This window comes from Salvelinus fontinalis, chromosome 29 (assembly GCF_029448725.1).
Source record: "Salvelinus fontinalis isolate EN_2023a chromosome 29, ASM2944872v1, whole genome shotgun sequence".
Lineage (NCBI taxonomy): Eukaryota > Metazoa > Chordata > Actinopteri > Salmoniformes > Salmonidae > Salvelinus > Salvelinus fontinalis.
In genome coordinates, this window is record NC_074693.1 from 11,903,113 (window position 1) to 11,930,734 (window position 27,622).

The 27,622-nt window shown below is 46.0% G+C and overlaps 1 protein-coding gene across 1 annotated transcript; it reads left to right on the top strand.

The window, feature by feature from the left end:
* The first annotated feature begins 147 nt into the window (after positions 1-147).
* Positions 148-26,480, top strand: LOC129827426 (cyclin-J-like). Its single transcript, XM_055888266.1, has 6 exons — positions 148-435; positions 1,865-1,973; positions 7,231-7,441; positions 20,961-21,260; positions 22,260-22,419; positions 22,771-26,480. Exons 2-6 carry the CDS (start codon positions 1,896-1,898, stop codon positions 23,303-23,305), a joined length of 1,284 nt encoding a protein of 427 aa, XP_055744241.1. The 5' UTR covers positions 148-435; positions 1,865-1,895; the 3' UTR covers positions 23,306-26,480.
* The last annotated feature ends 1,142 nt before the right edge of the window (positions 26,481-27,622 follow it).

Sequence of the window (27,622 nt, forward strand, 5' to 3'; positions counted from 1 at the left end):
AGCTTTTGTGAAGTTTTTCATATCTAAGAGAGACATGTTCAGTTTAACTGAATTCAATTAGAGAAAGAGTTATTGCCGTAGTTTTAGTCACGGATTTTTGGACTACATTTCCCATCTCACACTCGGTGTTTCGCGTACGCAGGTTCACGAGCTCCTTATCGACCCCAACAGCAGCTGGGGCAGCCAACCACTTTGTTGAACGGGAACTCGTTAGAAAGAGACGATCGTGGAAAAATCGTTGGAAAAGTGTAAACAGACTAGAAAACAGCGGAATTAAACTGTTCTGAAGCATTGTTACTTTGTCACCCGAATAACGGAAACCGTCGTCGCTTTTCGCCGGTACCGAGGCATACACAAAACTTCCCAAAGAGGAATTCTCTCATTCAGGATGTCGGAGTGAAACAAAGAGGTCTGAGGGTATTCCTGTCGGAAAGGGTGAGCGGCACATGCGATCATGGAAATGTCGCGAATTTAGAAGTTGATTAAATGTGTGTGTCAAGGATTTAATGCGGTCAATATTCACGTGCGATCTTTGTTAAGTTTGAGTTATAGGCCTATAAACAAAAGAGTATTAGAAACGAAAGACCGGTACACTTTTCTGTTAAAAAAACACTGTTGGAGAAACCGTCTCGTCTCGTGGTGTTGACACCGCTGAATGACAGTCTTGACAAATTTTCCCATTATCAACCTATTGTTTTCTTTTCTCCTAAGTAGATTTGTGACAAAGTAGTAATTTGTTGTTTGTTGTTAGGACTACAACAAAAAGTTACTTTGTTAACCTAGCGCTATAATTCCCATCCATTTCGTTTTTTTCCACTGCAGGGGGGCATTTAAATCACACCCACATGCACGGGGGAATGCAGTGCAGTACCATAGTCCAATATTGTACTAAAGGAGCCTAACGTTACTTCTTAGTCCAAGGACCTTACATACTCTGTTTAAAGGGCGAATTGGCTCTGAAAGCCAAAACAGTTAACACTGCATCTAAACGTAAATCAATTGCGGCACGGTTCTAGAAACATAAATCCCTATACTTTAATATCACATCAAAATAATTTAACAAAAGCTAAATACACACTTAGTGTACACAGTTTTTAACACAGTTGCAGCCAACAGTATTTTTCAGTGACAAGTTTGTGGCCCCTGTCTTCCGTTAACAAACAGGTTCGGAGATGCAGATAGCTATTTAGCACAGGTAGTCCACTCTGTCTTCCGTAAACAAGCGCTGTAACATGGAAATATGGCCGTGTGGGAACCCTAACCCTATAAAGGTGTATATCAATTTAACATTTAAAAAATGTATATATTTCTCGCAGATCTGAAAAAAATGATCCTTATGCTTCCAGAACCGTACAGCAAGCGAAGCGTGTTAATGTTAAGACGTCACGGCTTTTAACAACCCCCCCTTCCAGCATAATGTAGTGGACCCGAGAGTCATGATCAAGGGCTATGCAGTTCCAGTGACATGTCTAAGCTTACAAAAGAGCAGCCGACTATTTTGAATAGTTTTCCAGAATTTTGCTTTGTAAACATTTCGGAAGGCTATATGGTGTGTTTTATTTGATCAAATGCTGATCTTTAACTGCAATCGATTTTCAATTGATTCCTTAATGAATATCAAAGGCATGTCACCCCGCACAACCCACTCACCTCTAGAATTTGATTTGTTATTACTTCATAGTGCATTGAAAAGATGAAATGTATTTTTTTTCCTAGAAATCAACACATTTGTTGCTTTGCTGGAACTTCCTCTCTCTTATAAAAATAGATGTTTTAAGAGTTGTGATCAGACATCAACAACCATAACATGCGGCATACAGCCAGGATGTCTCTTGACTTAGCCCACATTGCTGTGTGTCTGCAGGGTTGAACTTCATCCTTGTGGCCTTCTCTGAATGGGAAAGATGGAAAGGGAATTACAATGGTGGAAAGGACAGCTAGCAGAGGATATCCATCAGTCCCTTCGCATCAAGGTAAGACCAGCCAGTCATAGAATCAGAATGAATAGACTATAGAATTTAGAATGAATAGAATTCTGAATTCCGATTCTATGAATCCAGTTCGCTGGGTCTCCTTGGTTCCTCTTTCCTCTTATCATCGCCATATGTGATAAGAATCTCAACTGCATGTTGAAATAGGTATTATGGGGATGTTCTCAATGCCAGGGAGAAAGTTTTGAGTTTGGTGGCCTGCAGATCACCTGTGCTTAAATGCAGCTTAACCTAAACAAGACGGCAACTAATCTAGGTAGCCTAGCGGTTAAGAGCATTGGGCCAGTAACGGAAAGGTAGCTGGTTCGAATCCCTGAGCCGACCTTGTAAACCAAATCTGCCGGCGTGCTCTTTGTGCAAGGCACTTAACCATAATAGCTCATCTATGTCGTTCTGGATAAGAGGTAAAATGTATGTTTTCTTGTTCGCCTAGTGTTGTGCATTTATAAAAAATAAAGATCCAAGCCATAAGTGCCTTGATAGCCACTTCTCAACTCATACATTTAGCTATATTACACTATACAGTGTAGTTAATGTTGGCAGATATAATTACATGACTGTCATCTATTTGGAAGTGATCTAATTTAGATTACATAGACGGGCTGAGGCTCATTAATTGGCTGATACAGTAATTAGGCAAACCTCCAGCATGATTATATTTTTTACTGTGTGTCCCTTTTAATGGCAGCATCTGTCACTGGACTGCAGTCTTCTTGTAGGGAGTAAGATTATCACAGCTAATTTGATTCTATGTAGGAGGGACAATATGAAGTAGGGGTTTGTGTGTGTGTCTGCACGCACGCCACGTGTAGGGGGAGCATTTGGATAGTAGATGGCACTGTTGCAGGCAGCTGCCCCCGCTCTGTTACAATCGGGCAGTCTCATTACAAGTCATTCACTTAGCCTACCACAGTCATTTTATTTACTCATGTCTGACTCACTATGAGTTGGAAGTCTGTAACCAGGGGGTATGAAGTCTGTAACCAGGGGGTATGAAGTCTGTAACCAGGGGGTATGAAGTCTGTAACCAGGGGGTATGAAGTCTGTAACCAGGGGGTATGAAGTCTGTAACCAGGGGGTATGAAGTCTGTATCCAGGGGGTATGAAGTCTGTAACCAGGGGGTATGAAGTCTGTAACCAGGGGGTATGAAGTCTGTAACCAGGGGGTATGAAGTCTGTAACCAGGGGGTAGGATGTCTGTAACCCGGGGGTTTTGAAGTCTGTTACCAGGGGGTATGCCGTCTGTAACCAGGGGGTATGCCGTCTGTAACCAGGGGGTATGCCGTCTGTAACCAGGGGGTATGACGTCTGTAACCAGGGGGTATGCCGTCTGTAACCAGGGGGTATGCCGTCTGTAACCAGGGGGTATGACGTCTGTAACCAGGGGGTATGACGTCTGTAACCAGGGGGTATGACGTCTGTAACCAGGGGGTATGACGTCTGTAACCAGGGGGTATGACGTCTGTAACCAGGGGGTATGACGTCTGTAACCCGGGGGTTTTGAAGTCTGTAACCCGGGGGTTTTGAAGTCTGTAACCCGGGGGTTTTGAAGTCTGTAACCAGGGGGTATGAAGTCTGTAACCAGGGGGTATGAAGTCTGTAACCCGGGGGTATGAAGTCTGTAACCCGGGGGTATGACCTCTGTAACCCGGGGGTTTTGAAGTCTGTAACCCGGGGGTATGAAGTCTGTAACCAGGGGGTATGAAGTCTGTAACCAGGGGGTATGAAGTCTGTAACCAGGGGGTATGTAGATTAGGGCCTCCCTTCTAATTTATTCTGACTCCCCCAACCCTTCAACCAATCAGCAGACCAAGGACAAAAAGTCTGTGTAAATAAGCAATTATGCTGATGTAACTTGTCCAGTGTCTTTGAAAGCCAAAACAACACCCCAGCCCATCAGCAGGCTAGTCTGCTCCTCTCTGCATCCAGAGTCCCCTGCCTTCCACTGCGGTTCCCCACAATGCTCCTGAACCCCCAGACAGACAGATGGACCAGAGGCAGGGCACGCAGTGAGGGGGGCGGAGAAGAGAGAAGAACTCAAGGCGGGGGTGGTGTTTTACGGGGGTTTCTGTGTCTAACACTTTTTAATGTTTTGTCCTTCAGATTCCTTTAGCTGCCTATCACCTTAGTGATCACCTTAGTTTCTGTATCGCCTACATAGAACAAACTCAACAGATTATTGATGAAACTCACAGATTAAATATGTGTGAGGCACACGTGTGCCATAGATTGTGGTCCTCAGTACGTTGGTCATGCTGACAGACGCTACGGCGTCAGTGTCCAGTAAAGATTAGGTTTATGGGTGGGGTAGTGTTTGTTGTTTGGACAACCCTTAGGGAAGGGAAGTAGGCTCTCTGTCTCTGAAGTAGACAACAATAGTAACCTGTATTTTTAGTATGGGTGGATGTTTTTCGTGTGCCTTTAACAGCAAACCACAAACTGGTACAGCACTACGTAAAAAGATTAATCCGTCCCTTATTTAATATGATATTAAATAAATCCACATTATAAAGCCCTTGTTTGTTGTTTTTTTTTAGATCAAATATCCATCTATGTGTGGTATGAAGAAGAAACAAGGCTTTTATTGAAAAACCAAAGCAACTCTAATTTTCTAAGCCTGTATTAGGATAGAGACAGACTCATAAAGCATTGAAGACAGTACATTGCGGAAGAAGAAGTTTGTTTTTAGCTCTACCCTTGTCAAATGCATCTTTAAGCAGAAGGCTCACGCGACACTCCTCTATTCCCCTATGCTACAGTATATGGTTGACTAGGAGGACACTGGGTGCGTCCTTGGGGTGTGTTTTTAAAAAAACAAAGAAAGAAAGGAACCCTGTTCACAAAATAGTGCACTACTTTTGACCAGAGCCCTGTTCCCTATATAGTGCACTACTTTTGACCAGAGCCCGATTCTCTATATAGTGCACTACTTTTGACCAGAGCCCTGTAGTTCAATAGTAATGTCTTCTCTTCTAATTTTGTCCTTTGAAACACCAGCTGCTAATTGAACATGAATGGGAGATGTGCTAGGGGTTTAACATAACCCCTACTGCTGAACCCCCATGCCTCCTTACCACCCCCCTCCCCTTACCCACCATGGGGAACCCTGTCTCCACAGGGACATTCCGGTTTCACGTCTGTACAACATTATCGGAATCCATGCTCCATGACTGTTTTGATCACGTGGATTGGAATATGTTGGGAATAACATCAATAAACATGCCAACTTAGTCACCGGATTCACGATTTAAAAAAATATATATTATGTGATACCAATGGTGTCTTCCAAAATGTACCCAAATCGAAAACTATGGATTGATAGCAGCCTTGTCGGGAAACTGAAGGAGAGAGATGCTGCTTATGAACACGGCAAGGTGATCAGGGGACAATTGTATGGTTAATTAAACAGTACAAATACGACCTACACAGATCGATCAAGATGACGAGACACAAGTATAGAGACAAAGTGGAGGAGCAATTCAGCGGGTTCGATAGAAGGTGCATGTGAAATGGTCAAACTACACGGACACCACGGTGAAAATGACAGCGACTCTTTAACCTCAGGAGGCTGAAGAAAATCAGCCTGTCCCCTGTCCTCCGTGTTCTACAGGAGCACCATCAAGAGCATACTGTCTGGCTGCATCACGTTCTACAGGAGCACCATCAAGAGCATACTGTCTGGCTGCATCACGTTCTACAGGAGCACCATCAAGAGCATACTGTCTGGCTGCATCACGTTCTACAGGAGCACCATCAAGAGCATACTGTCTGGCTGCATCACGTTCTACAGGAGCACCATCAAGAGCATACTGTCTGGCTGCATCACATGTTCTACAGGAGCACCATCAAGAGCATACTGTCTGGCTGCATCACATGTTCTACAGGAGCACCATCAAGAGCATACTGTCTGGCTGCATCACATGTTCTACAGGAGCACCATCAAGAGCATACTGTCTGGCTGCATCACATGTTCTACAGGAGCACCATCAAGAGCATACTGTCTGGCTGCATCACATGTTCTACAGGAGCACCATCAAGAGCATACTGTCTGGCTGCATCACATGTTCTTCAGGAGCACCATCGAGCATACTGTCTGGCTGCCTCACAGCCTGGTACGGCAACTCCACCGCCGCTGACCGCAAGGCACTACAAAGGGTGGTACGCTCAGCTGAACGCACACTGCCTTCCCTCCAGGACACCAACAACACCAGGTGTCGCAGGAAGGCCGTGAAGATCATCAGGGACACCAGCCCCCCGAGCCACAGCCTGTTCCCCCCGCTTCCATCACTCAGACACGGGCAGTATGGGAGTATCATGGAGAAAACTGACTGGTCAATAGCTTCTACCCCCCAGACCATTAGGCTTCTGAATAGCCACCAATAGTCAGCTACCCCCCCCCCCCCCCCCCCCCTTCCCGCTCTGCTCCCCCAACAGGCTTCTACCCTGCCCCCACCGCAATGGACATTTATCATGCTGAATAGCCACCACTACTTCTTACAGCCACCACTACTTCCTGTCCCCCTCCCCATGGGGATCCCTGTCCCCTATATTTATGTTATAACCCATATTAATGTACTGGAACATGTGTTAGAACCTCTGTTAGGACCTATATTCATGTGTTAGAACCCATATTAATGTGTTAGAATCCATATTAATGTGTTAGAACCCATATTCATGTGTTAGAACCCATATTCATGTGTTAGAACCCATATTCATGTGTTAGAACCCATATTCATGTGTTAGAACCCATATTCATGTGTTAGAACCCATATTAATGTGTTAGAACCCATATTAATGTGTTAGAACCCATATTAATGTGTTAGAACCTCTATTAGTGTGTTAGAACTTCTGTTTGTGTGTTAGAACTTATATTAATGTGTTAGAACCTTTTAGAACCCGTATTAATGTGTTAGAACCTATATTAATGTTAGAACCTGTGTTAGAACTTATATTAATGTGTTTGAACATGTTAGAACCTGTATTAATGTGTAAGAACCTATATTAATGTGTTAGAACCTATATTAATGTGTTAGAACCTCTGTTAGAACCTATATGAATGTGTTAGAACCTGTGTTAGAACCCATATTAATGTGTTAGAACCCATATTGTGTTAGAACCTGTGTTAGAACCCATATTAATGTCTTAGAACCTATATTAATTCTCTCTCTCCACCTTGTTTCTCTTCCATCTACCTTCTCCTCCTCTCCTTCCTTTTCTCTCCATCTTCCTCTCCCTCTAGGAGTTGAAGCTGCCTGTGTACCGGGCCCACTCCCCTCAGATAGGGATGCGTCGGTACTTTGCGGACCTGCTGGCCATACTGTCGAACCGCTACCAGCTGTGTCCTACAGCCAGACACCTGTCTGTCTACCTACTGGACCTGTTCATGGACCACTACGATGTAGCCGTCAAACAGCTCTACGTCATCGCTCTGTCCTGCCTGCTCCTTGCCAGTAAGTACCATGAGTCTTTACAGAATAATGCTCTGTCAGTTTCCTTCAGCTGACAGTGGAATTCAAGTCAAATCTAATGTTATTGGTCACATACACATGTTTAGCAGATGTTATTGCGGGTGTCGTGAAATGGTTGTGTGCCTAGCTCCAATAGTGCAGTAGTATCTAACAATACACACAAATCTAAAAGTAAAAGAATGGAATTAATAAATATATAAATATTAGGACGAACAATGTCGGAGTGGCATTGACTAAAATACAGTAGATTAGAATACAGTATATACATATGAAATGAGTAAAGCAATTTGTAAACTAATATGTGACGAGTGTTCCGTTATTAAAGTGGCCAGTAATTCCATGTCTGTTAATAGGGCAGCAGCCTATAAGGTGCAGGGTTGAGGTACCAGGTGGTGGCTATTTAACAGTCTGATGGCCTTGAGATAGAAGCTGTTTATCAGTTTCTCGGGTCCCAGCTTTGATGCACCTGTACTGACCTTGCCTTCTGGATGATAGAGGGGTGAACAGGCAGTGGCTCTGGTGGTTGTCCTTGATGATCTTCTTGGCCTTCCTGTGACATCGGGTGCTATAGGTGTCCTAGAGGGAAAGTAGTTTGCCCCCGGTGATGCGTTGTGCAGACTGCACCACCCTTTGGAGATCCCTGTGGTTGTGGGCGGTGCAGTTGCCCTACCAAGCGGTGATACAGCCCGACAAGATGCTCTCAATTGTGCATCTGTAAAAGTTTGTGAGGGTTTTAGGTGACAAGCCAAATTTCTTCAGCCTCCTGAGGTTGAAGAGGCGTTATTGCACGTTCTTCACCACACTGGTGGACCGTTTCAGGTTCAGTGACGTGTACGCTGAGGAACTTGAAGCTTTTCCCCTTCTCCAAATTTCCTATGTTAAAATCCCCAGTTACAATAAACCCTGCCTCCAGGATATGTGGTTTCCAATTTGCATAAAGTCCAATGTAGTTCCTTGAGGGGTATCGGCTTGAGGGGGAATATACACGTCTGTGACTACAACCAAAGAGAATTCTCTTGGGGGGTAATACGGTCGACATTTGATTGTGAGGTATTCTAGGTTGGTTGAACCAAAGGGTCTGGAGTTTCTGTACGTTGTCACAATCACACCATGAGTAGTTAATCATGAAACATACACCATAACCTTTCTTCTTCCCAGAGAGTTTTTTTATTCCTGTCTGTTTGATGTACTGAGCCCAACTGGCTGAATGGACAGGGACAGTATATCTGGAGAGAGCCATGAGTCTGTGAAACAAAGTATGTTACTGTCCCTGATGTCTCTCTGGAAGGAGATCCTCGCGCTGAGCCTTTGTCTACTTTATTGTCCAGAGACTGAACATTAGCGGGTAATATACTTGGAAGTGGAGGATGGTGTGCACACTTCCTGAGTTGGACTAGAAGTCCACTCCGAATACCTCTTCTTCTCCGGCGGCGTCTTAGAGCAGCCTCGGGGATGAGTTCAATTGCCCTGGGTGTGTACGAACAAAGGATCCAATTCAGAAAAGTCGTAATGCTGGTGACTGACCGCTGCTCTGATATCCAAAAGCTTTTCCTGCTCTATGTAATAACGCAAAAAAACATTCTGGCCTAAGAAATAACAGACAAAACAACGAAACACTGCAAAGTTGCTTAGGATCTAGAAGCGGAGCTGCCATGTCTGTCAGCGCCATCTTGTTCTCGCAGCACATTTCTTAAACTGTTGAATGGTTATATGAAGTTATAACACACTCTGTTCCCATCCAGTACCTTCAGTGATCATTTACTCCAGGTTCCAGACGATGGATGGCTGGAAAACCCTATATCATTTGTGGTGCTGTGCCTTTTCACATTGTTTAGCTAGAAGCCCAGTCTGTCTGTGACTTGGTGAGGATTAGCCTACACCTGTGTCGGTACGTCTTCATGCACATAGCTTTGATCCTACCTTTGATAACGTGTCTGTGGGGGGGGTTTGTCTTTAGTCGTTCCTGATGGTACCCGTCTAAATGAATGTCCTACGCAGCAAAGCGTATTAAACCCACTAGAGCAGGAATAACGACATAAAGGAACCTTGGACCTGGGCTTTGTCAGATAGCTGATTGTGATCTTGGAGTCAGATTATATACCATGATCTAGGCTTCTACTGCTGTTACTATGTGTAGGAGTAGTTGCTGTAAGTGGGTCTGTGTGTGTGTGTGTGTGTGTGTGTGTGTGGTGATTAACGGCTAGTCTGTGAGTCTGTACATTAACACAGCTCACAGAGCATCATGGGTAATTACACTAATGATGCCATCAAACTGTGAGTCTGGGACGGGGCCCGCTCACTGGGGAGACGTGTGTGTGAGGCTTCGGGGAGCTCGTAGAGTTTACTGGAAGACTAAATGAAAAGATGAAAATATATCGACCAAAAATCCTGTTAGAGGATTCTCTTACTAGACGAATGAATGGAATCTTTTGATTGCTTCTTTCAGTGAGAGAACAGAGTCGGACTCTAGGGATCAGCTCTGTGTGATTGATGAAGGCTTGAAAGGGCTGTTTGATTCAAGGTTGTCCTGATTGAGTTTGCTGTTTAATCTCCTGAGGTGCTGGAATCTGGCCTAATTAATTAACTCAACTTCTCTGACTGGTTGGTTGTTCAGTACTCCGGTCCTGCTGGGTTTCAGGTCTGATGCCAGCTTTGCTCTGGGCTCGTTCTGTGTGTCCCAAATGGCACCCTATTCACTATGTAATGCACTACTTTTGACCTGCGTCCTATGGGCCCTGGTCCAAAATAGTGCACTATATAGGGAATAGGGTTGTTGTTTGGTACATAGTCTTTTGAAAGGAATACATTGTCTTTGTTAAAATTCCACGGGCTTCTGCGCTAGGTTAATTAATCACACTCTCCATTGTACCTCTCAACAGTCAGCACTTAATCCTGTTAGCCTATTGGAAGTATTTCTCCATCTCTCTATCGCTCTCTGGTCTCTCTCCTCCACCTCTCTCTCTCCCTGTGTTTGAACGATGTGTGTGTTTTCATAGACATTCACAGAAAGCAAGGTAAAGAAAATTGTGGTTCCATGGTATTTGTGTGTGTGTGTGGTTTGTATTTGTCCGTGTTCCATTTGCGAGAGGAAGGAAATGGAATGTCCCAACTTCTTCTTCCCAGTCACAACCACAGGGTCAGGAGACCTATTGTATAAAGTCCTTCTGTGCATTTAACATCCTTTCATCAAAGCCTTTTTCCTAAAGGAATTCTTACCCTTCGAATTGTCGGATCATTTCAATGGTGCTCGTAGATGCCAAAAGTCTAGACACCCCTTTGGCCCCAGTCAAAAGTAGTGAACTATTTGGTGTTCACATCAACCAACCAACAAACTATCAGCCTGATCACCAACAACAATGAGAGAGCTTATAGGTGGTGTGGTGCCAGGACAACAACCTCTCCCTCAATGTGAGCAAGACAAATGAGCTGATCATGGACTACAGGAAGAGGAGGGCCGAACAGGCCTCGTTAACATTGGCGGGGCTGTAGTGGAGTGGGTCGAGAGTTTTTCAAGTTCCTTGGTGTCCACATCACCAACAAACTATCATGGTCCAAACACATCAAGACACACCTAAGGAGACTGAAAAGATTTGGCATGGGTCCCCAGATCCTCAAAGTTCCACAGCTGCACCATCGTGAGGATCCTGACCGGTTGCATCACCGCCTGGTATGGCAACTGCTCGGCTGTAAGGCGCTACAAAGGTTAATGCATACATCACTGGGGCCAATTATCCTGCCATCCAGGAGCTAGATACCAGGCGGTATCAGAGGAAGGCCCCAAAAAGTTGTCAAAGACTCAAGTCATAGACTGTTCTCTTTGCTACTGCACGGCAAGCGGTATCGGAGCACAAAGTCTAGGTCCAGAAGACTCCTTAACAGCTTCTACCTCCAAGCCTTCTCAACAATTAATCAATTGGCCACCTGGACTATTTGCATTGCCCCCCCCCCCCCCCATGCACAGTGGCCCAGTGACTTTTTTGTCTCTCTCTCTGCAGTCAGTGAGTTTGGCTATTTGTATTTATTTTTTCACAGTGTAGTGGCATCTACATTTAAACACTGTTGCCTGATGAGATCAGAAGTGGTGTCTTTCCAATAGATATACAGCACTATGTTCATGCATTCTCAATGAGGTCAGATCATGTTGTATTGTAATGTCTCTGTCTGTTCCCTCTCAATGAGGTCAGATGGCAGTTGACAGTTAGTTCTAAGCTGTGTATTATTTAGGATGTCTCCCATGCTGCTGTCCTGCTACATGGAGCCTAGTAGCTGTAACCTTGTAGTATGCTGCTGGTGCATTGGTTGAATGGGTTCAGTGGGTGGGTTTGAATGTTTTCTAATGGTTGTCTGGATGGTGTGTGTGTGCCGGCTGTGGATGACCTGCAATAAGTTGGCTAACGGTTTGTGTTACAGAGAAGGGGCTTTAAAAAGAGCAGCTACACCCCATCCAACCCACACACGCTGGAGCAGGCCTGCCTGGGGGCACGAGGGTTGGGAGGGACTGTGTGTGTGTGTGTGTGGAGGGAGAGGGCCACCTGCCATATGCTCCCTGAGTCAGGCCCAAACAAAAGCCCGTCAACAGGAGCAGCCGGCCAGCCCTGGCCCAGGGTGGGGGAGGGGTGCAGCGACATGGGGGTGGAGGTTGTCGTGTGTTTTGTCTGTGCAATTGTGTATTTATGTGACTGGCTGCAAGCGAGGTTGACATGTAGAGGCTTCTACTTAGTATCTTATCTGACTAGAACTCCATTCAGATGGCCTTATCCTCCACCGTAGCCTCTCTGCTAGGAGTGTTTCAGATGGCCTTATCCTCCACCATAGCCTCTCTGCTAGGAGTGTTTCAGATGGCCTTATCCTCCACCATAGCCTCTCTGCTAGGAGTGTTTCAGATGGCCTTATCCTCCACCATAGCCTCTCTGCTAGGAGTGTTTCAGATGGCCTTATCCTCCACCATAGCCTCTCTGCTAGGAGTGTTTCAGATGGCCTTATCCTCCACCATAGCCTCTCTGCTAGGAATGTTTCAGATGGCCTTATCCTCCACCATAGCCTCTCTGCTAGGAGTGTTTCAGATGGCCTTATCCTCCACCATAGCCTCTCTGCTAGGAGTGTTTCAGATGGCCTTATCCTCCACCATAGCCTCTCTGCTAGGAATGTTTCAGATGGCCTTATCCTCCACCGTAGCCTCTCTGCTAGGAGTGTTTCAGATGGCCTTATCCTCCACCGTAGCCTCTCTGCTAGGAGTGTTTCAGATGGCCTTATCCTCCACCGTAGCCTCTCTGCTAGGAGTGTTTCAGATGGCCTTATCCTCCACCATAGCCTCTCTGCTAGGAGTGTTTCAGATGGCCTTATCCTCCACCATAGCCTCTCTGCTAGGAGTGTTTCAGATGGCCTTGTACTCCACCATAGCCTCTCTGCTAGGAGTGTTTCAGATGGCCTTATCCTCCACCGTAGCCTCTCTGCTAGGAGTGTTTCAGATGGCCTTATCCTCCACTGTAGCCTCTCTGCTAGGAGTGTTTCAGATGGCTTTATCCTCCACTGTAGCCTCTCTGCTAGGAGTGTTTCAGATGGCTTTATCCTCCACCATAGCCTCACTGCTAGGAGTGTTTCAGATGGCCTTATCCTCCACCGTAGCCTCTCTGCTAGGAGTGTTTCAGATGGCCTTATCCTCCACCATAGCCTCTCTGCTAGGAGTGTTTCAGATGGCCTTATCCTCCACCGTAGCCTCTCTGCTAGGAGTGTTTCAGATGGCCTTATCCTCCACCGTAGACTCTCTGCTAGGAGTGTTTCAGATGGCCTTATCCTCCACCGTAGCCTCTCTGCTAGGAGTGTTTCAGATGGCCTTATCCTCCACCGTAGCCTCTCTGCTAGGAGTGTTTCAGATGGCCTTATCCTCCACCATAGCCTCTCTGCTAGGAGTGTTTCAGATGGCCTTATCCTCCACCGTAGCCTCTCTGCTAGGAGTGTTTCAGATGGCCTCATCCTCCACCATAGCCTCTCTGCTAGGAGTGTTTCAGATGGCCTTATCCTCCACCGTAGCCTCTCTGCTAGGAGTGTTTCAGATGGCCTTATCCTCCACCGTAGCCTCTCTGCTAGGAGTGTTTCAGATGGCCTTATCCTCCACCGTAGCCTCTCTGCTAGGAGTGTTTCAGATGGCCTTATCCTCCACCGTAGCCTCTCTGCTAGGAGTGTTTCAGATGGCCTTATCCTCCACCGTAGCCTCTCTGCTAGGAGTGTTTCAGATGGCCTTATCCTCCACCGTAGCCTCTCTGCTAGGAGTGTTTCAGATGGCCTTGTACTCCACCATAGCCTCTCTGCTAGGAGTGTTTCAGATGGCCTTATCCTCCACCGTAGCCTCTCTGCTAGGAGTGTTTCAGATGGCCTTATCCTCCACCGTAGCCTCTCTGCTAGGAGTGTTTCAGATGGCCTTATCCTCCACTGTAGCCTCTCTGCTAGGAGTGTTTCAGATGGCTTTATCCTCCACCGTAGCCTCTCTGCTAGGAGTGTTTCAGATGGCCTTATCCTCCACCATAGCCTCTCTGCTAGGAGTGTTTCAGATGGCTTTATCCTCCACCGTAGCCTCTCTGCTAGGAGTGTTTCAGATGGCTTTATCCTCCACCGTAGCCTCTCTGCTAGGAGTGTTTCAGATGGCCTTATCCTCCACCGTAGCCTCTCTGCTAGGAGTGTTTCAGATGGCCTTATCCTCCACCGTAGCCTCTCTGCTAGGAGTGTTTCAGATGGCCTTATCCTCCACCGTAGCCTCTCTGCTAGGAGTGTTTAAGATGGCCTTATCCTCCACCGTAGCCTCTCTGCTAGGAGTGTTTCAGATGGCCTTATCCTCCACCGTAGCCTCTCTGCTAGGAGTGTTTCAGATGGCCTTATCCTCCACCGTAGCCTCTCTGCTAGGAGTGTTTCAGATGGCCTTATCCTCCACCGTAGCCTCTCTGCTAGGAGTGTTTCAGATGGCCTTATCCTCCACCGTAGCCTCTCTGCTAGGAGTGTTTCAGATGGCCTTATCCTCCACCGTAGCCTCTCTGCTAGGAGTGTTTCAGATGGCCTTGTACTCCACCATAGCCTCTCTGCTAGGAGTGTTTCAGATGGCCTTATCCTCCACCATAGCCTCTCTGCTAGGAGTGTTTCAGATGGCCTTATCCTCCACCGTAGCCTCTCTGCTAGGAGTGTTTCAGATGGCCTTATCCTCCACCGTAGCCTCTCTGCTAGGAGTGTTTCAGATGGCCTTATCCTCCACCGTAGCCTCTCTGCTAGGAGTGTTTCAGATGGCCTTATCCTCCACCGTAGCCTCTCTGCTAGGAGTGTTTCAGATGGCCTTATCCTCCACCGTAGCCTCTCTGCTAGGAGTGTTTCAGATGGCCTTATCCTCCACCGTAGCCTCTCTGCTAGGAGTGTTTCAGATGGCCTTATCCTCCACCGTAGCCTCTCTGCTAGGAGTGTTTCAGATGGCCTTATCCTCCACCGTAGCCTCTCTGCTAGGAGTGTTTCAGATGGCCTTGTACTCCACCATAGCCTCTCTGCTAGGAGTGTTTCAGATGGCCTTATCCTCCACCATAGCCTCTCTGCTAGGAGTGTTTCAGATGGCCTTATCCTCCACCGTAGCCTCTCTGCTAGGAGTGTTTCAGATGGCCTTATCCTCCACCGTAGCCTCTCTGCTAGGAGTGTTTCAGATGGCCTTATCCTCCACCGTAGCCTCTCTGCTAGGAGTGTTTCAGATGGCCTTATCCTCCACCGTAGCCTCTCTGCTAGGAGTGTTTCAGATGGCCTTATCCTCCACCGTAGCCTCTCTGCTAGGAGTGTTTCAGATGGCCTTATCCTCCACCGTAGCCTCTCTGCTAGGAGTGTTTCAGATGGCCTTGTACTCCACCATAGCCTCTCTGCTAGGAGTGTTTCAGATGGCCTTATCCTCCACCATAGCCTCTCTGCTAGGAGTGTTTCAGATGGCCTTATCCTCCACCATAGCCTCTCTGCTAGGAGTGTTTCAGATGGCCTTATCCTCCACCGTAGCCTCTCTGCTAGGAGTGTTTCAGATGGCCTTATCCTCCACCGTAGCCTCTCTGCTAGGAGTGTTTCAGATGGCCTTATCCTCCACCATAGCCTCTCTGCTAGGAGTGTTTCAGATGGCCTTATCCTCCACCATAGCCTCTCTGCTAGGAGTGTTTCAGGTGGCCTTATCCTCCACTGTAGCCTCTCTGCAAGGAGTGTTTCAGATGGCCTTATCCTCCACCATAGCCTCACTGCTAGGAGTGTTTCCTCTGAGCTTCATTCACCTCGTCAGGGCCCAGGCAGAGACTGGGCTGGGGCCCCTAAAGCACCTCTACCCCCCCCCCCCCCCCCTTCCACCTCCACCCCTGGGGGTGCAGAAACGAGCTGAGCGGTGCTTCAAAGAGATGCCGACCGCTGATGTTTAACAGGGAGGAATTGGAAGGGGGGCATGCAGAACGGTACATGTTTGAATTGAACCTCTCGATATGTAGATTAATAGGGGACTCCCGCAGTTTCTCCTCCCCTCTCTTTCTGTCTGTCTCTCTGATGCTTGATTGTAATTATGAGATAATTAATCTGTGGTCTGATAATTAATGGAATTATGAGTTGACGGTAAAATGGCTGTGATCTACGACAGTGATTTCTTCAATGCTGCTTTTTTTTCCCTTCCCAAGAAATGTAGGCTAGTTTTATTATTTAATGTCATTAGATTTTGATTTAATGCCATTGATGTATTATTTAAGGACTTTGTGTTCTGGTTCTATAGAGGTCTTTTGTTTCTTACACAAATACCAGGCTAGGACTGAAATGTCATGATGCCATTTGTAATTGATTAGTATTTCACTTTGAGGGGGGGGGGGGGGGGGGGGGCTATGATTGCCAGAGGCAAAGTATGAAGGGGGGGGGGTCACCATTTCCCCCACAACCCCTCCCTTCTTCCCCTCTTCCTCGCCACAAAAGTGTTCCAGGCCCCTAGGTCTTGGACAGGAGATCAGAGGGCCGAGGATTCTTCCTGGTCACACAAGCGTTAGGCACTTGAGGTCAGAGGTCAGTATGCGTCTACATTGTGTTAACCGGCAGAGCCTATAGGACGAACACACTCATTGGGGGGTGGGGGGGGGGGGGGTGGGGGGGGGGGGGTTGTGGAGCTGTGACCAATTTCATCTGAATGAAAGACGAGCCGGCAAATTAGAGGGAGGGGGAGGGAGAGATGGACTTCAGAAACATTTAGTTGTGTTACAGTCTGAATTTAAAATGGATTCAAGCGCAGTTTCTTGTCACTGGCCTACACACAATACCCCATAAGTGGAGTTATGTTTATCAACATTTTTACAAACTAGCAAATGAAAAGCTGAAATGTCTTGAGTCAATAAGTATTCAACCCCTTTGTTATGGCAAGCCTAAATAAGTTCAGGAGTAAACAGGTGGTTAACAAGTTGCGTGCATTCACTCTGTGCTCAATAAGAGTGTTTAACAAAGACAATGTTGAACCCCACACACACACAATTATCTGTAAGGTCCCTCAGTCGAGCAGGGATTTAAAAACACATTCAACCACAAAGACCAGGGAGATTTTCCAATGCCTCGCAAAGAAGGGAACCTATTGGTAGATGGGTAAAAAATATAAAGCAGACCTTGTATATCCCTTTGATCATGGTGAAGCTATTAATTACACTTTGGATGATGTATCAATACACCCAGTCGCTACAAAGATACAGGTGTCCTTCCTAACTCAGTTACCGGAGAGGAAGGAAACCGCTCAGGGATTTCATCATGAGGCCAACGGTGACTTTACAACAGATGCAGAGTTTTATGGCTGTGATAGGAGAACACTGAGGATGGATCAACAGCATTGTAGTTACTCCACAATACTAACCTAATTGACAGAGTGAAAAGAAGGAAGCCTGTACAGAATTAAACCTATTCCAGAACATGCATCCTGTTTGCAACAAGGTACTGAAGTAATACTGCAAAAAAAAAATGGAAAAGCAATTAGATTTATGAATCTAATTGCTTGAATACTGAATACAAAGTGTTCTGAATACAGAACACTTTGAATACAAAGTGTTATGGGTATGCTTGTAGGACTGGGGAGTTTTTCAGGATAAATAAAGAGACAAAATGGAGCTACGCACAGGCCAAATCCTAGAGGGAAACCTGGTTGTCTGCTTACCACCAGACACTGGGAGATGAATTCATCTTTCAGCAGGACAATAACCTAAAACACAAGGCCAAATATACACTGGAGTTGTTTACCAAGAAGACTGTGAATGTTCCTGAGAGGCCGAGTTACAGTTTTTACTTAAATTTACTTGAAAATCTATTGTCAAGACCTGCAAAATGATTAATACACTTCAGTGAGCTCTTTTTAGGATAATCTATAAGAATTTGAGTCTTATTACCAATTGATTCTGAAAGGCAAAGTGCATTGTAAGTATAGGAATGTTTGTCCATAATAAGCGTACGGTTGTTATATGTGTGATTCTTGTGTTTTAATTCTGTTATGGTCCTAAATGACCGAGAAGGATTCTGAAAAGAATAATGGGCACATGTTGTACAATCCAGGTGTGAAACTCTTAGATTTACCCAGAATGACTCACGGCTGTAATCGCAGCCAAAGGTGTTTCTACCAAGTAGTACTCGGGTGCGAATACTTATGTAAAATATAAATCTAAACTTATTTTCACTATGTCATTATGTGGTATTGTGTGGAGATGGTTGATGAAAAAAGTATATATAATATATTCTGAATTCAGCCTGTAACAAAACGTGGATTAAGTCGAGGGGTATGAATACTTTCTGAAGGCACTGTACCTATTAGGCTTGAGAAATGGGGTTGGTGGATGTTGAGTAGGTATTTGTAGTTTGATCCAGGCTGTATCACAGCTTTATCACACCCGGCTGTGATTGGGAGCCCCATAGGGCGGCGCACAATTGGCACAGCGCTGTCCGTGTTTGGCCGGGGTAGACCGTCATTATAAATAATAATTGTTTTCTTAACTGACTTGTCTAGTTAAATAAAAAAACACTGAGTGTTGAAGTCTGTTCTTTTTAGATTGAATCATCTACGTCTAGTTAATAGGCAAGCGGCGCTAAAATAGTTTTCCCCCTTCACATAAACTCCTTCAGAAGAGGTGATTTGTTTTAATGAAAAGTGCAGTGACCGGATCTAGCAGCGTGGTCATTCATAGAAATCAATAAAGTCTGTCTCGGGGGGTGAGGTAGAAACACCATAAGAGTAGTCTCCTCTCTGTGACTTTAGTGAAGACCGTAACTGTAGTCTCCTCTCTGTGACTTTAGTGAAGACCGTAACTGTAGTCTCCTCTCTGTGACTTTAGTGAAGACCGTAACTGTAGTCTCCTCTCTGTGACTTTAGTGAAGACCGTAACTGTAGTCTCCTCTCTGTGACTTTAATGAAGACTGTAACTGTAGTCTCCTCTCTGTGACTTTAGTGAAGACTGTAACTGTAGTCTCCTCTCTGTGACTTTAGTGAAGACCGTAACTGTAGTCTCCTCTCTGTGACTTTAGTAAAGACTGTAACTGTAGTCTCCTCTCTGTGACTTTAGTAAAGACTGTAACTGTAGTCTCCTCTCTGTGACTTTAGTAAAGACCGTAACTGTAGTCTCCTCTCTGTGACTTTAGTGAAGAGCATTTTCAGTTTTCTACACTCCTTTAACAGTAGTCTAATACCCCCCAGCAGGGGGGGTGTGTTCATGGCCATTTTATGGCTGTGGACAGACTAGACTACTGGCCTATAGGATATGAGTGTGAATGGGAAAGTGTAGCCTGAGACTGAGTCTAGGCTGGAGTGGGCTGGCCCTATGCTAAAGCAACTGGAGTAGTGGGTGGGAGTGAACAGAACAGCAGTAACTGTTTCCTGTTCTGGTTATGAGACTCCATTATAGCCTATGTGTTAACTGCCTCCTGAGGCCTGCTATATCCTGCTGGGGTGATTGGCTGCTGGCTGGGCTCTCTACGGCTCTCTCCTACGGGGTTAATGGCAGGCTGCGGCATCAGCAGTAAAAATCACACTTGAAAGAGCCCATATTTATTTATTTATATATATATATATATATATATATATATATATATATATATATATATATATATATATATATTACACACACACACACACACATTGGTTCAGCTGGTCTTAAGACGACTAGGAAGGGAATTATAGAGGGGGGTTAATGGGGAAAGAGGGAGAGGAGGGTGGGAATTAGAGGGGGTGGAGAGGGGGGGTGGCAGATGTTTTACGTGCTCCTAACCAACTATGCTGGACTGCACTGTTGGTTAAGGTCTTGTAAAGTAAGCATTTCACGGTAAGGTCTACACTTGTTGTATTCGGCGCATGTGACTAAAGTTTGATTTGAAAGGGGGGGGGGGGGGTAAATGGAGAGTGATGAAATTGCAACATAGTGTGGGAAAGAGTGCGAGGCAAGGAAAAACCAAGGAGTAGTGTGGTGGAGGGGGGGGGGGACGTAGCCAGGCAGGCCTGTTCAGATGGTCCTCACACCAACTACATCAAACCTCCCTTCCCTCCAACTCTCCTGTCTTTGTTGCCATGACGTTAGTGCTGTGATCCTTGGTATGTTGACAAGGCTTGTCCATAGACTGTTAATCCAAGCTGTTGGGTTTTAGGACTTCAATAATACGGTAGTTGTGACAGGCACGTTCCTTCCCAACACGGTGTGTGAGCTAAGATGTGAATGTAACCTAGTCCATTCTTTGTTTTTGAACAATGTTCTGTTGTGTGTCTGTACCTAGTACTCTACACATGGGTATTGTACACATTTCCTGAACATACAGGTATCTTCTGTAGATAGTGGGCCTAGTTGTTAACCTTATCTCCCTCATATCAGTTCTCTGTGCCATGAGGGTGCCATGAGGGTGCCATGAGGGTGCCACGTGTGCCCATGTCAGCGCCTCTCCTGCTGAAACAGGTTTATAGGAGAACCGAGAGGCTTAATAGGTGTTTTTAGGGAAAAGTGCCCGAGTACCCGGACTCCTCACTCCTTCTCACTCTCTTTCCTTCTCACTCCTTCTCACCCTCTTTCTTCTCACCTTCTTTCTTCCTCACTCCTTCTCACTCTCTTTCCTCCCCCCTCCTCACTCCTTCTCAGCATCCCGGAGTCACTTCTTCACTGTTGACGTTGAGACTGGTGTTTTGCGGGTACTATTTAATGAAGACTGGCGTTTTGCGGGTACTGTAATGAACTCAGACCCCTTGAAAAAGTCAAGGGGTCTGAGTACTTACCGATGGCACTATCTACCTCAGTTACCTCGTACCCCTGCACATCAACTCTGTACTGGTTATTATTACTCATTGTGTATTTATTATTACTTTTCTATTATTTTTCTATTTTTATTTCTCTCTGCATTGGTGGGAAGGGTTGGTAAGTAAGCATTTCACGGTTTAGTCTACACTGAAGCATGTGACAAATACAAAGTAGTGTTTTATTAGGAAAGGTTTTTGTGTAGGCTACCTTCTAAAACTCTTTCTGCCCTGTAGGTAAGTTTGAGGAGAGGGAGGATCGTGTACCTAAGTTGGAGCAGCTCAACTCCCTGGGCTTCATGTGTTCTCTGAGCCTTGTTCTCAACAAGAGAGACCTCATCAAGATGGAGCTGCTGCTGTTGGAGACGTTCAGCTGGAACCTGTGTATGCCCACCCCGGCCCACTTCATAGACTACTACCTCCAGGCCTCGGTGCAGGAGGGAGACCTGTACAACGGCTGGCCTCTCTCCTCCCTCTCCAAGACCAAAACCTTTATGGAAAAGTACACACACTACTTCCTGGAGGTGTCACTGCAAGGTGAGAGGTGACGAGGTGGATGGAGGGATTGAAGGAGAGGTGATGGGTCGGGTGAAGGAATGAGAGCACAGGAGAAAGGTTAAAGCGAGACAGAGGAGGGATGGAAGGAGAGGTGATGGGTGGGGTGAAGGAATCAGAGCACAGGAGAAAGGTTAAAGCGAGACAGAGGAGGGATGGAAGGAGAGGTGATGGGTGGGGTGAAGGAATCAGAGCACAGGAGAAAGGTTAAAGCGAGACAGAGGAGGGATGGAAGGAGAGGTGATGGGTGGGGTGAAGGAATCAGAGCACAGGAGAAAGGTTAAAGCGAGACAGAGGAGGGATGGAAGGAGAGGTGATGGGTGGGGTGAAGGAATCGGAGCACAGGAGAAAGGTTAAAGCGAGACAGAGGAGGGATGGAAGGAGAGGTGATGGGTGGGGTGAAGGAATCAGAGCACAGGAGAAAGGTTAAAGCGAGACAGAGGAGGGATGGAAGGAGAGGTGATGGGTGGGGTGAAGGAATCAGAGCACAGGAGAAAGGTTAAAGCGAGACAGAGGAGGGATGGAAGGAGAGGTGATGGGTGGGGTGAAGGAATCAGAGCACAGGAGAAAGGTTAAAGCGAGACAGAGGAGGGATGGAAGGAGAGGTGATGGGTGGGGTGAAGGAATCGGAGCACAGGAGAAAGGTTAAAGCGAGACAGAGGAGGGATGGAAGGAGAGGTGATGGGTGGGGTGAAGGAATCAGAGCACAGGAGAAAGGTTAAAGCGAGACAGAGGAGGGATGGAAGGGAGAAAAACAGAGGGACAGTTATGAAATATTTGTAGACTCATGTGCTTGTCACAAACTAACAGTCTGATTGGCTGTGTTCCTCTAGACCACTACTAACAGTCTGATTGGCTGTGTTCCTCTAGACCACTACTAACAGTCTGATTGGCTGTGTTCCTCTAGACCACTACTAACAGTCTGATTGGCTGTGTTCCTCTAGACCACTACTAACAGTCTGATTGGCTGTGTTCCTCTAGACCATGCGTTCCTGAGTTTCCGGCCGTCTCAGGTGGCAGCAGCATGCGTAGCGGCGTCTCGTATCTGTCTCCAGATTTCTCCGAGCTGGACCACGTCTCTACACCTACTGACTGGATACACCTGGGACCACCTCACACACTGCATCAAACTCATGCTGCTGTAAGTCTCTCACACACACACACACCTGGGTCCACCTCACACACCTGGGGCCACCTCACACACCTGGGGCCACCTCACACACCTGGGGCCACCTCACACACCTGGGGCCACCTCACACACCTGGGGCCACCTCACCTCACATTAAGTCTCTCTCATACAGGACAGACACACCTGAGACCAGTTGAATGCTTGTATGCAAAGACCTAATTATATCCATTTGACCGAGCCGATCTCCATGTTAATTCTCTCATTGCTCATGTAGGTTAACTGTAAACACATGACAATCCACTGTCACCGTCCTCAGATGATAACACGTCTTGTTCTACCTCCCTGTCTGTCTCTCCTCCACAGTGCCCATGACAACGATGTGAAGGAGGCCAACAAACCCAAATCCACCCCTCCATTGTCTTGCTCCTCCTCTCTCCAGTCCCACCCTCCTCCCTCCCACCTCTCCCCGGTCCAGAGACCAGCTACCTCCTCCAATCCCCAGCAACTCCTCTTCCAGCCTGGCCCAGTGGGCTTCCCTCACCTCTCCCAGCACTCCCCCTCCCTGTCCCAGCTCCATGCGCTAGCTGACTCCCAGGCTTTGGGGCCTGCTGTGGTCAACATGTCCCAGGACATCCTCCAGAGCCACAGGATGGGGCTGCTCACTGGGGCCAACACCATGACCTCCACAGCAGGGACCTTCCCCTCCTATCCTAGCCTGACTTCGGGGCTGCAGCCTGGGGCTCGGGTGGCACCGCTGGCCTTGCAGGGCCCCATCTCCATGCAGGTAGCCTTGGCTGCGGAGCCGCGACACTGCCTCAGCATGGCCTACAGCGGAGGGTACCTGGGGGGCGTGGGCCCCCACCACACCTTCACGTCAGCGGGCTGCTTCGATAGGTGACGCCAGGAGACGGAGGAGAGGATGAACAGCAAACCGCCCCGAGCCAGGGACAGGGAGCGCTCCAATCCTCTTCCCTCACTACTTCCTCCTCCTCTCCGCTCCCTGGCAGACCTCCTCTCCATCTCCGTCAGCACCCCGTCCCCCTCCTCGGCCGCCCCCCGCCCTGCGCCCCCCACCCTCAGACAGAGACGGCGAGAAAGACGGCTAAAACACAAGCAAAGGTCAAAGGGCACCGATGACCCCGTAGAGGTCATCACACTGACATGACACCTGATGTCACTGACTGATGTTGAACGCTGTGTTCCGATCACGTCACAGGAACACGATTCCAAGGCAATAGCATTAACCCACTGTAGAATGGTCACGGTATGTCCCTGATTAAGATGCTGTTATCACTGTGAACCAGAGGCTATGCAGCATGATTCCTCCTCAGTGCCTCCTGTGTTTCGACCAGAGTGATGTCTGTCTGTGAATTCAGATGAAGTGCTGCTGGGTCTCTCACTGTAATCCAAAAATATCAACTCAACTGAAGACGAGAAATAGGCCAGTAAAGTGACATATTGAGCTGCTGACTTGGGAACAGTGGTATGAAGTGTTATAAGTAGACATACCAGTGAATTTAAAAGGCTGTGTCACTTGCTATGTCAGCCTTATATCACTCTTATGCCAGTGAATAAAGGGATTATGTCACTCGTCACTAAGTGCTCCAGGGACATTCTGAGAATTCCTACCCAAAATCCTCTCTGGCTGGGGAGGGGAGGCCACAGAGTTCATTGTTCTGTCACAGCAGGGGAAATCCATAGTTTTAACATAGCTGTCATGTTTTGGCTTTCTCTTCTTTCATCCTTCTCCCTTCCTTCCTCCTTGTCACCTCTCCTTACAGCCTTTATTCTCCCTTCCTCCCTCCTTGTCACCTCTCCTTACAGCCACCAAGTCTCGTAATGAGGGTTAAAAAGTGAAGCTTTGTTTCCCACGTCCCTCCACTCAGACTTTAAGTGGAAGTGAACTGACATGGAATGCTCATGATAAAGGAGACTTGGAAACATAGAAATAGAATGATTGGCATTCTAATTCTATGCTTAGAACTTTGTTGAAGTAGACAATGAAATGCTGCTGCCTTCTATTAGAAGTGATGGTTCTGTGTGAGCTGAAGACTTGTTTCCATGAACCACAGCGTATATCAGGGACTTGATTTAATGGATTACTTGAATACGATGCCATTGAAACGTGCCGTAGCTTTTTATTTATATTGACACATTTATTCATTGTTGCTTTATTTTGTATTCTTTGGTTAAGTAAGTTTAGTTTGAGTTCTTTTTATACCAGCGTGTAAACAGCCTATAAACATTGTTCATTTGTAATGTTTTTTTCTGTGCCCTTGTATAACTGTATATTCAGGCTCAGGTTAGGCTGAGAATATCCAATCAGCCGTCTCCTTATTGCTGAGGTTACCCGATCAGCTGTCTTCATACTGTGTCCTAATGAGTGTGTTTTAAGTAGATATTAGCATGGCACCCAGGAGGGTTTCTCACGTATCTACCTCTCTGAGGAAGAGGACCTGAATTTTTAAATGACATACTGAGCTATATAAACAAACACTAAGTTTGCATCCTGGTAGAATCCGTGACCTTGAGGACGATGAAACACACAGCCCATCTGCAGCTTGTCATTACTAATTGCTTCCCACATTTCCAGCACTGCATTTCCCAAACTTCTACTTCCTGTTGGAACGTAAACACATCCAGATTCCCCTTCTGGGTCTCGCTGGTTACCGTGGCGATGGCCCAAAAAAATCTACATCGGGCTCACTCAGAAGGAGAGTTAGTTGGAACGTTATAGAATGTTTAGATAGAAATGTGCTATTTAGATCAGCTATGGGTATCTGTTGTGTAGAGCAGGGAATAATGGAAGCTCTATAAATCACATTTCTATCTGCTACGGTGTAAACTTCTGGTCCTATTCTCTGTCCGTATGCTTTTGAATGTGTATGTTTTTACTGTGGTTGTACCTTGTCCCCAGCAGTTTTCAGACTTAAACTATGCTGATACTACTAAGGCTGTGTTCTGGTTCTCAGAACATTTTCTATATAGGTTTTTATGTTCTGATTCTCAATGTTCCAGGCTTAGATATCAGAGATTTATTTCATTGAACGCTGTATGAAGCCTGCTTAAGCAAGTTATCTGTCAAGCATTTGAAATGTGTCTAAACCTTTTTATAGCATGAACATACCTTACTGTAGTCTAGATAGTAATTTACTAGAAATGGAATGAAGGGCTTACTAGAGAACTGTATGTTGTTACTAGCAACCAAATATCTTTCTGCCTGATCTCTTCTGAACTATGTCAATCTACCCAGACCCACTCACTGTACGGCCATCACTACTTTTTATAGACAAAGGGATTCTGCCTTTTTTGTTAACTACAGTTTGTTATTTTACATTCCTGTTATTTTAAGTGTATTTTATTTACTCTTGTTCTTCCTGTGTTTAATAAAGATGGATGCAGTCGGCGTGGAGTACTGGGTCATATTCATTAGGCACCAAACGGAAGAAAACGGACAAACAGGGAGGGACTATATTAACTTGTCCAATTTAGAAAGATTTTTTTTCTGTTGCAAAACGTTTTGCTACGGTGTGACCTAATGAATACGACCCTGTTTTAGATAAAAGAACTCGGTCTTCCCTCACTAAAAAGCTACTTCTCGCTGAGGTCTCAAGGTGCAATATGTTTTTGTTTGTAGAACCATAGCAATAGAATTGATTCCTTCTATTTCTACTGCTAGAGGTCTTCTCTCACAGCCGTCACTGTCTCGTGTATAGCTCTCACCACTGGTTCATCTTTTATAACTTAATTCTTTGACATTATTGTGTGATTTGACTCGACGTTGATCCTTGCTGCCAGAAAGCCGAGAGCTCTGAACACTATGTTGCATATTGCAGCCTTGATTGGTGTCCTGTACGTGTTGCTATAGCGATACTGTGCATTTTTCTATGTCCACAGAACTGTGCTGAGAAACACACACACACACAACCACACTACTTGTCCAATGAAATGACACCAGAAATGTCCCACGTCTATTTTTGTAAAGCTGTTTTTGTAGTCTTTGTTGAAGTGACACAGAGATAAGTTTCTTTTATCAGATGAGCCGTTGAAATAAACAACAAAAATGAACTAAATATCGTCACTCCGTCGGTGTGTTTTTTTGTTTGATGTTTAGGCTATTTAATTATCGTTTACAAGTTATTGTATGGTATTGAAATATGGGCATGGCCTTACTGAAACAATGCTGCTTCCCAATGGCACCCTATTGCCTAAATGACTCTGGTCAAAAGGAGTGCGCTATATAGGGTATTTGTATTTATTATGGATCCCCATTAGCTGCTGCCAAAGCTGCAGCTACTCTTGCTGGGGTCCAGCAAAATGAAGGCAGTTTATACAATTTTAAAACATTATAATACATTCACAGATTTCACAACAAACTGTGTGCCCTCAAGCCCCTACTCCACCACTGCCTATCTACAGTTCAAAATCCATGTGTATGTATAGTGCGTATGTTATCGTGTGTGTAAGTGTCTGCCAATGTTTGTTGCTTCACAGTCCCCGCTGTTCCATCAGGTGTATTTTATCTGTTTTTTTTATTGTTATTTTACTGCTTGTGTCAGTTACTTGATGTGGAATAGAGTTCCATGTAGTCATTACTCCCTGTAGTACTGTGTGCCTCCCATAGTCTCTTCTGGACTTGGGGACTGTGAAGAGACCTCTTATGGCAGGTCTTGTGGGGTATGCATGTGTGTCTGAGCTGTATGCCAGTAGTTTAGACAGACAGCTCGGTACATTCAACATGTCAATACCTCTCATAAATACAATTAGTGATGAAGTCAATCTCTCCTCCACTTTCAGCCAGGAGAAATTGACATGCCTATTATTAATATTAGCTCTGTGTACATCCGAGGGCCAGCCGTGCTGCCCTGTTCTGAGCCAATTGCAATTATCATTTGGGACGCACAAATATCTTACACCGATCCAATCACGTCAGGCCATTTGACATGTTTCATGGAAGAGGGAAAAGGTTCAACAGAAAATTTTCACATGATTCAAACAGGACCTTGGCCTAGCTGACTGAAAACCAAGGGGGAGGAATATAAAAAGTGCCCCACGGACATTTCTCTACAAATCAACTCTTCTTCTCTTCAGCCCTCACACTCCACCCACCCGTCTCATTCAGAGTGGTCTGTGTTCTATGACATTCTGTCATAGAGGCCCATTCATCACTCACTATCAATGACGCGTGTGTAGTGAATATGAACACACATTTAGC

Excerpts from the sequence above, each read along its gene's own strand:
- LOC129827426 (XM_055888266.1), top strand. The coding sequence starts at position 1,896 with ATGGGAAAGATGGAAAGGGAATTACAATGGTGGAAAGGACAGCTAGCA. Across the intron at positions 21,261-22,259 it reads CCTGGAGGTGTCACTGCAAG|ACCATGCGTTCCTGAGTTTC; the intron begins GTGAGAGGTGAC and ends GTGTTCCTCTAG. Across the intron at positions 22,420-22,770 it reads TGCATCAAACTCATGCTGCT|TGCCCATGACAACGATGTGA; the intron begins GTAAGTCTCTCA and ends TCTCCTCCACAG.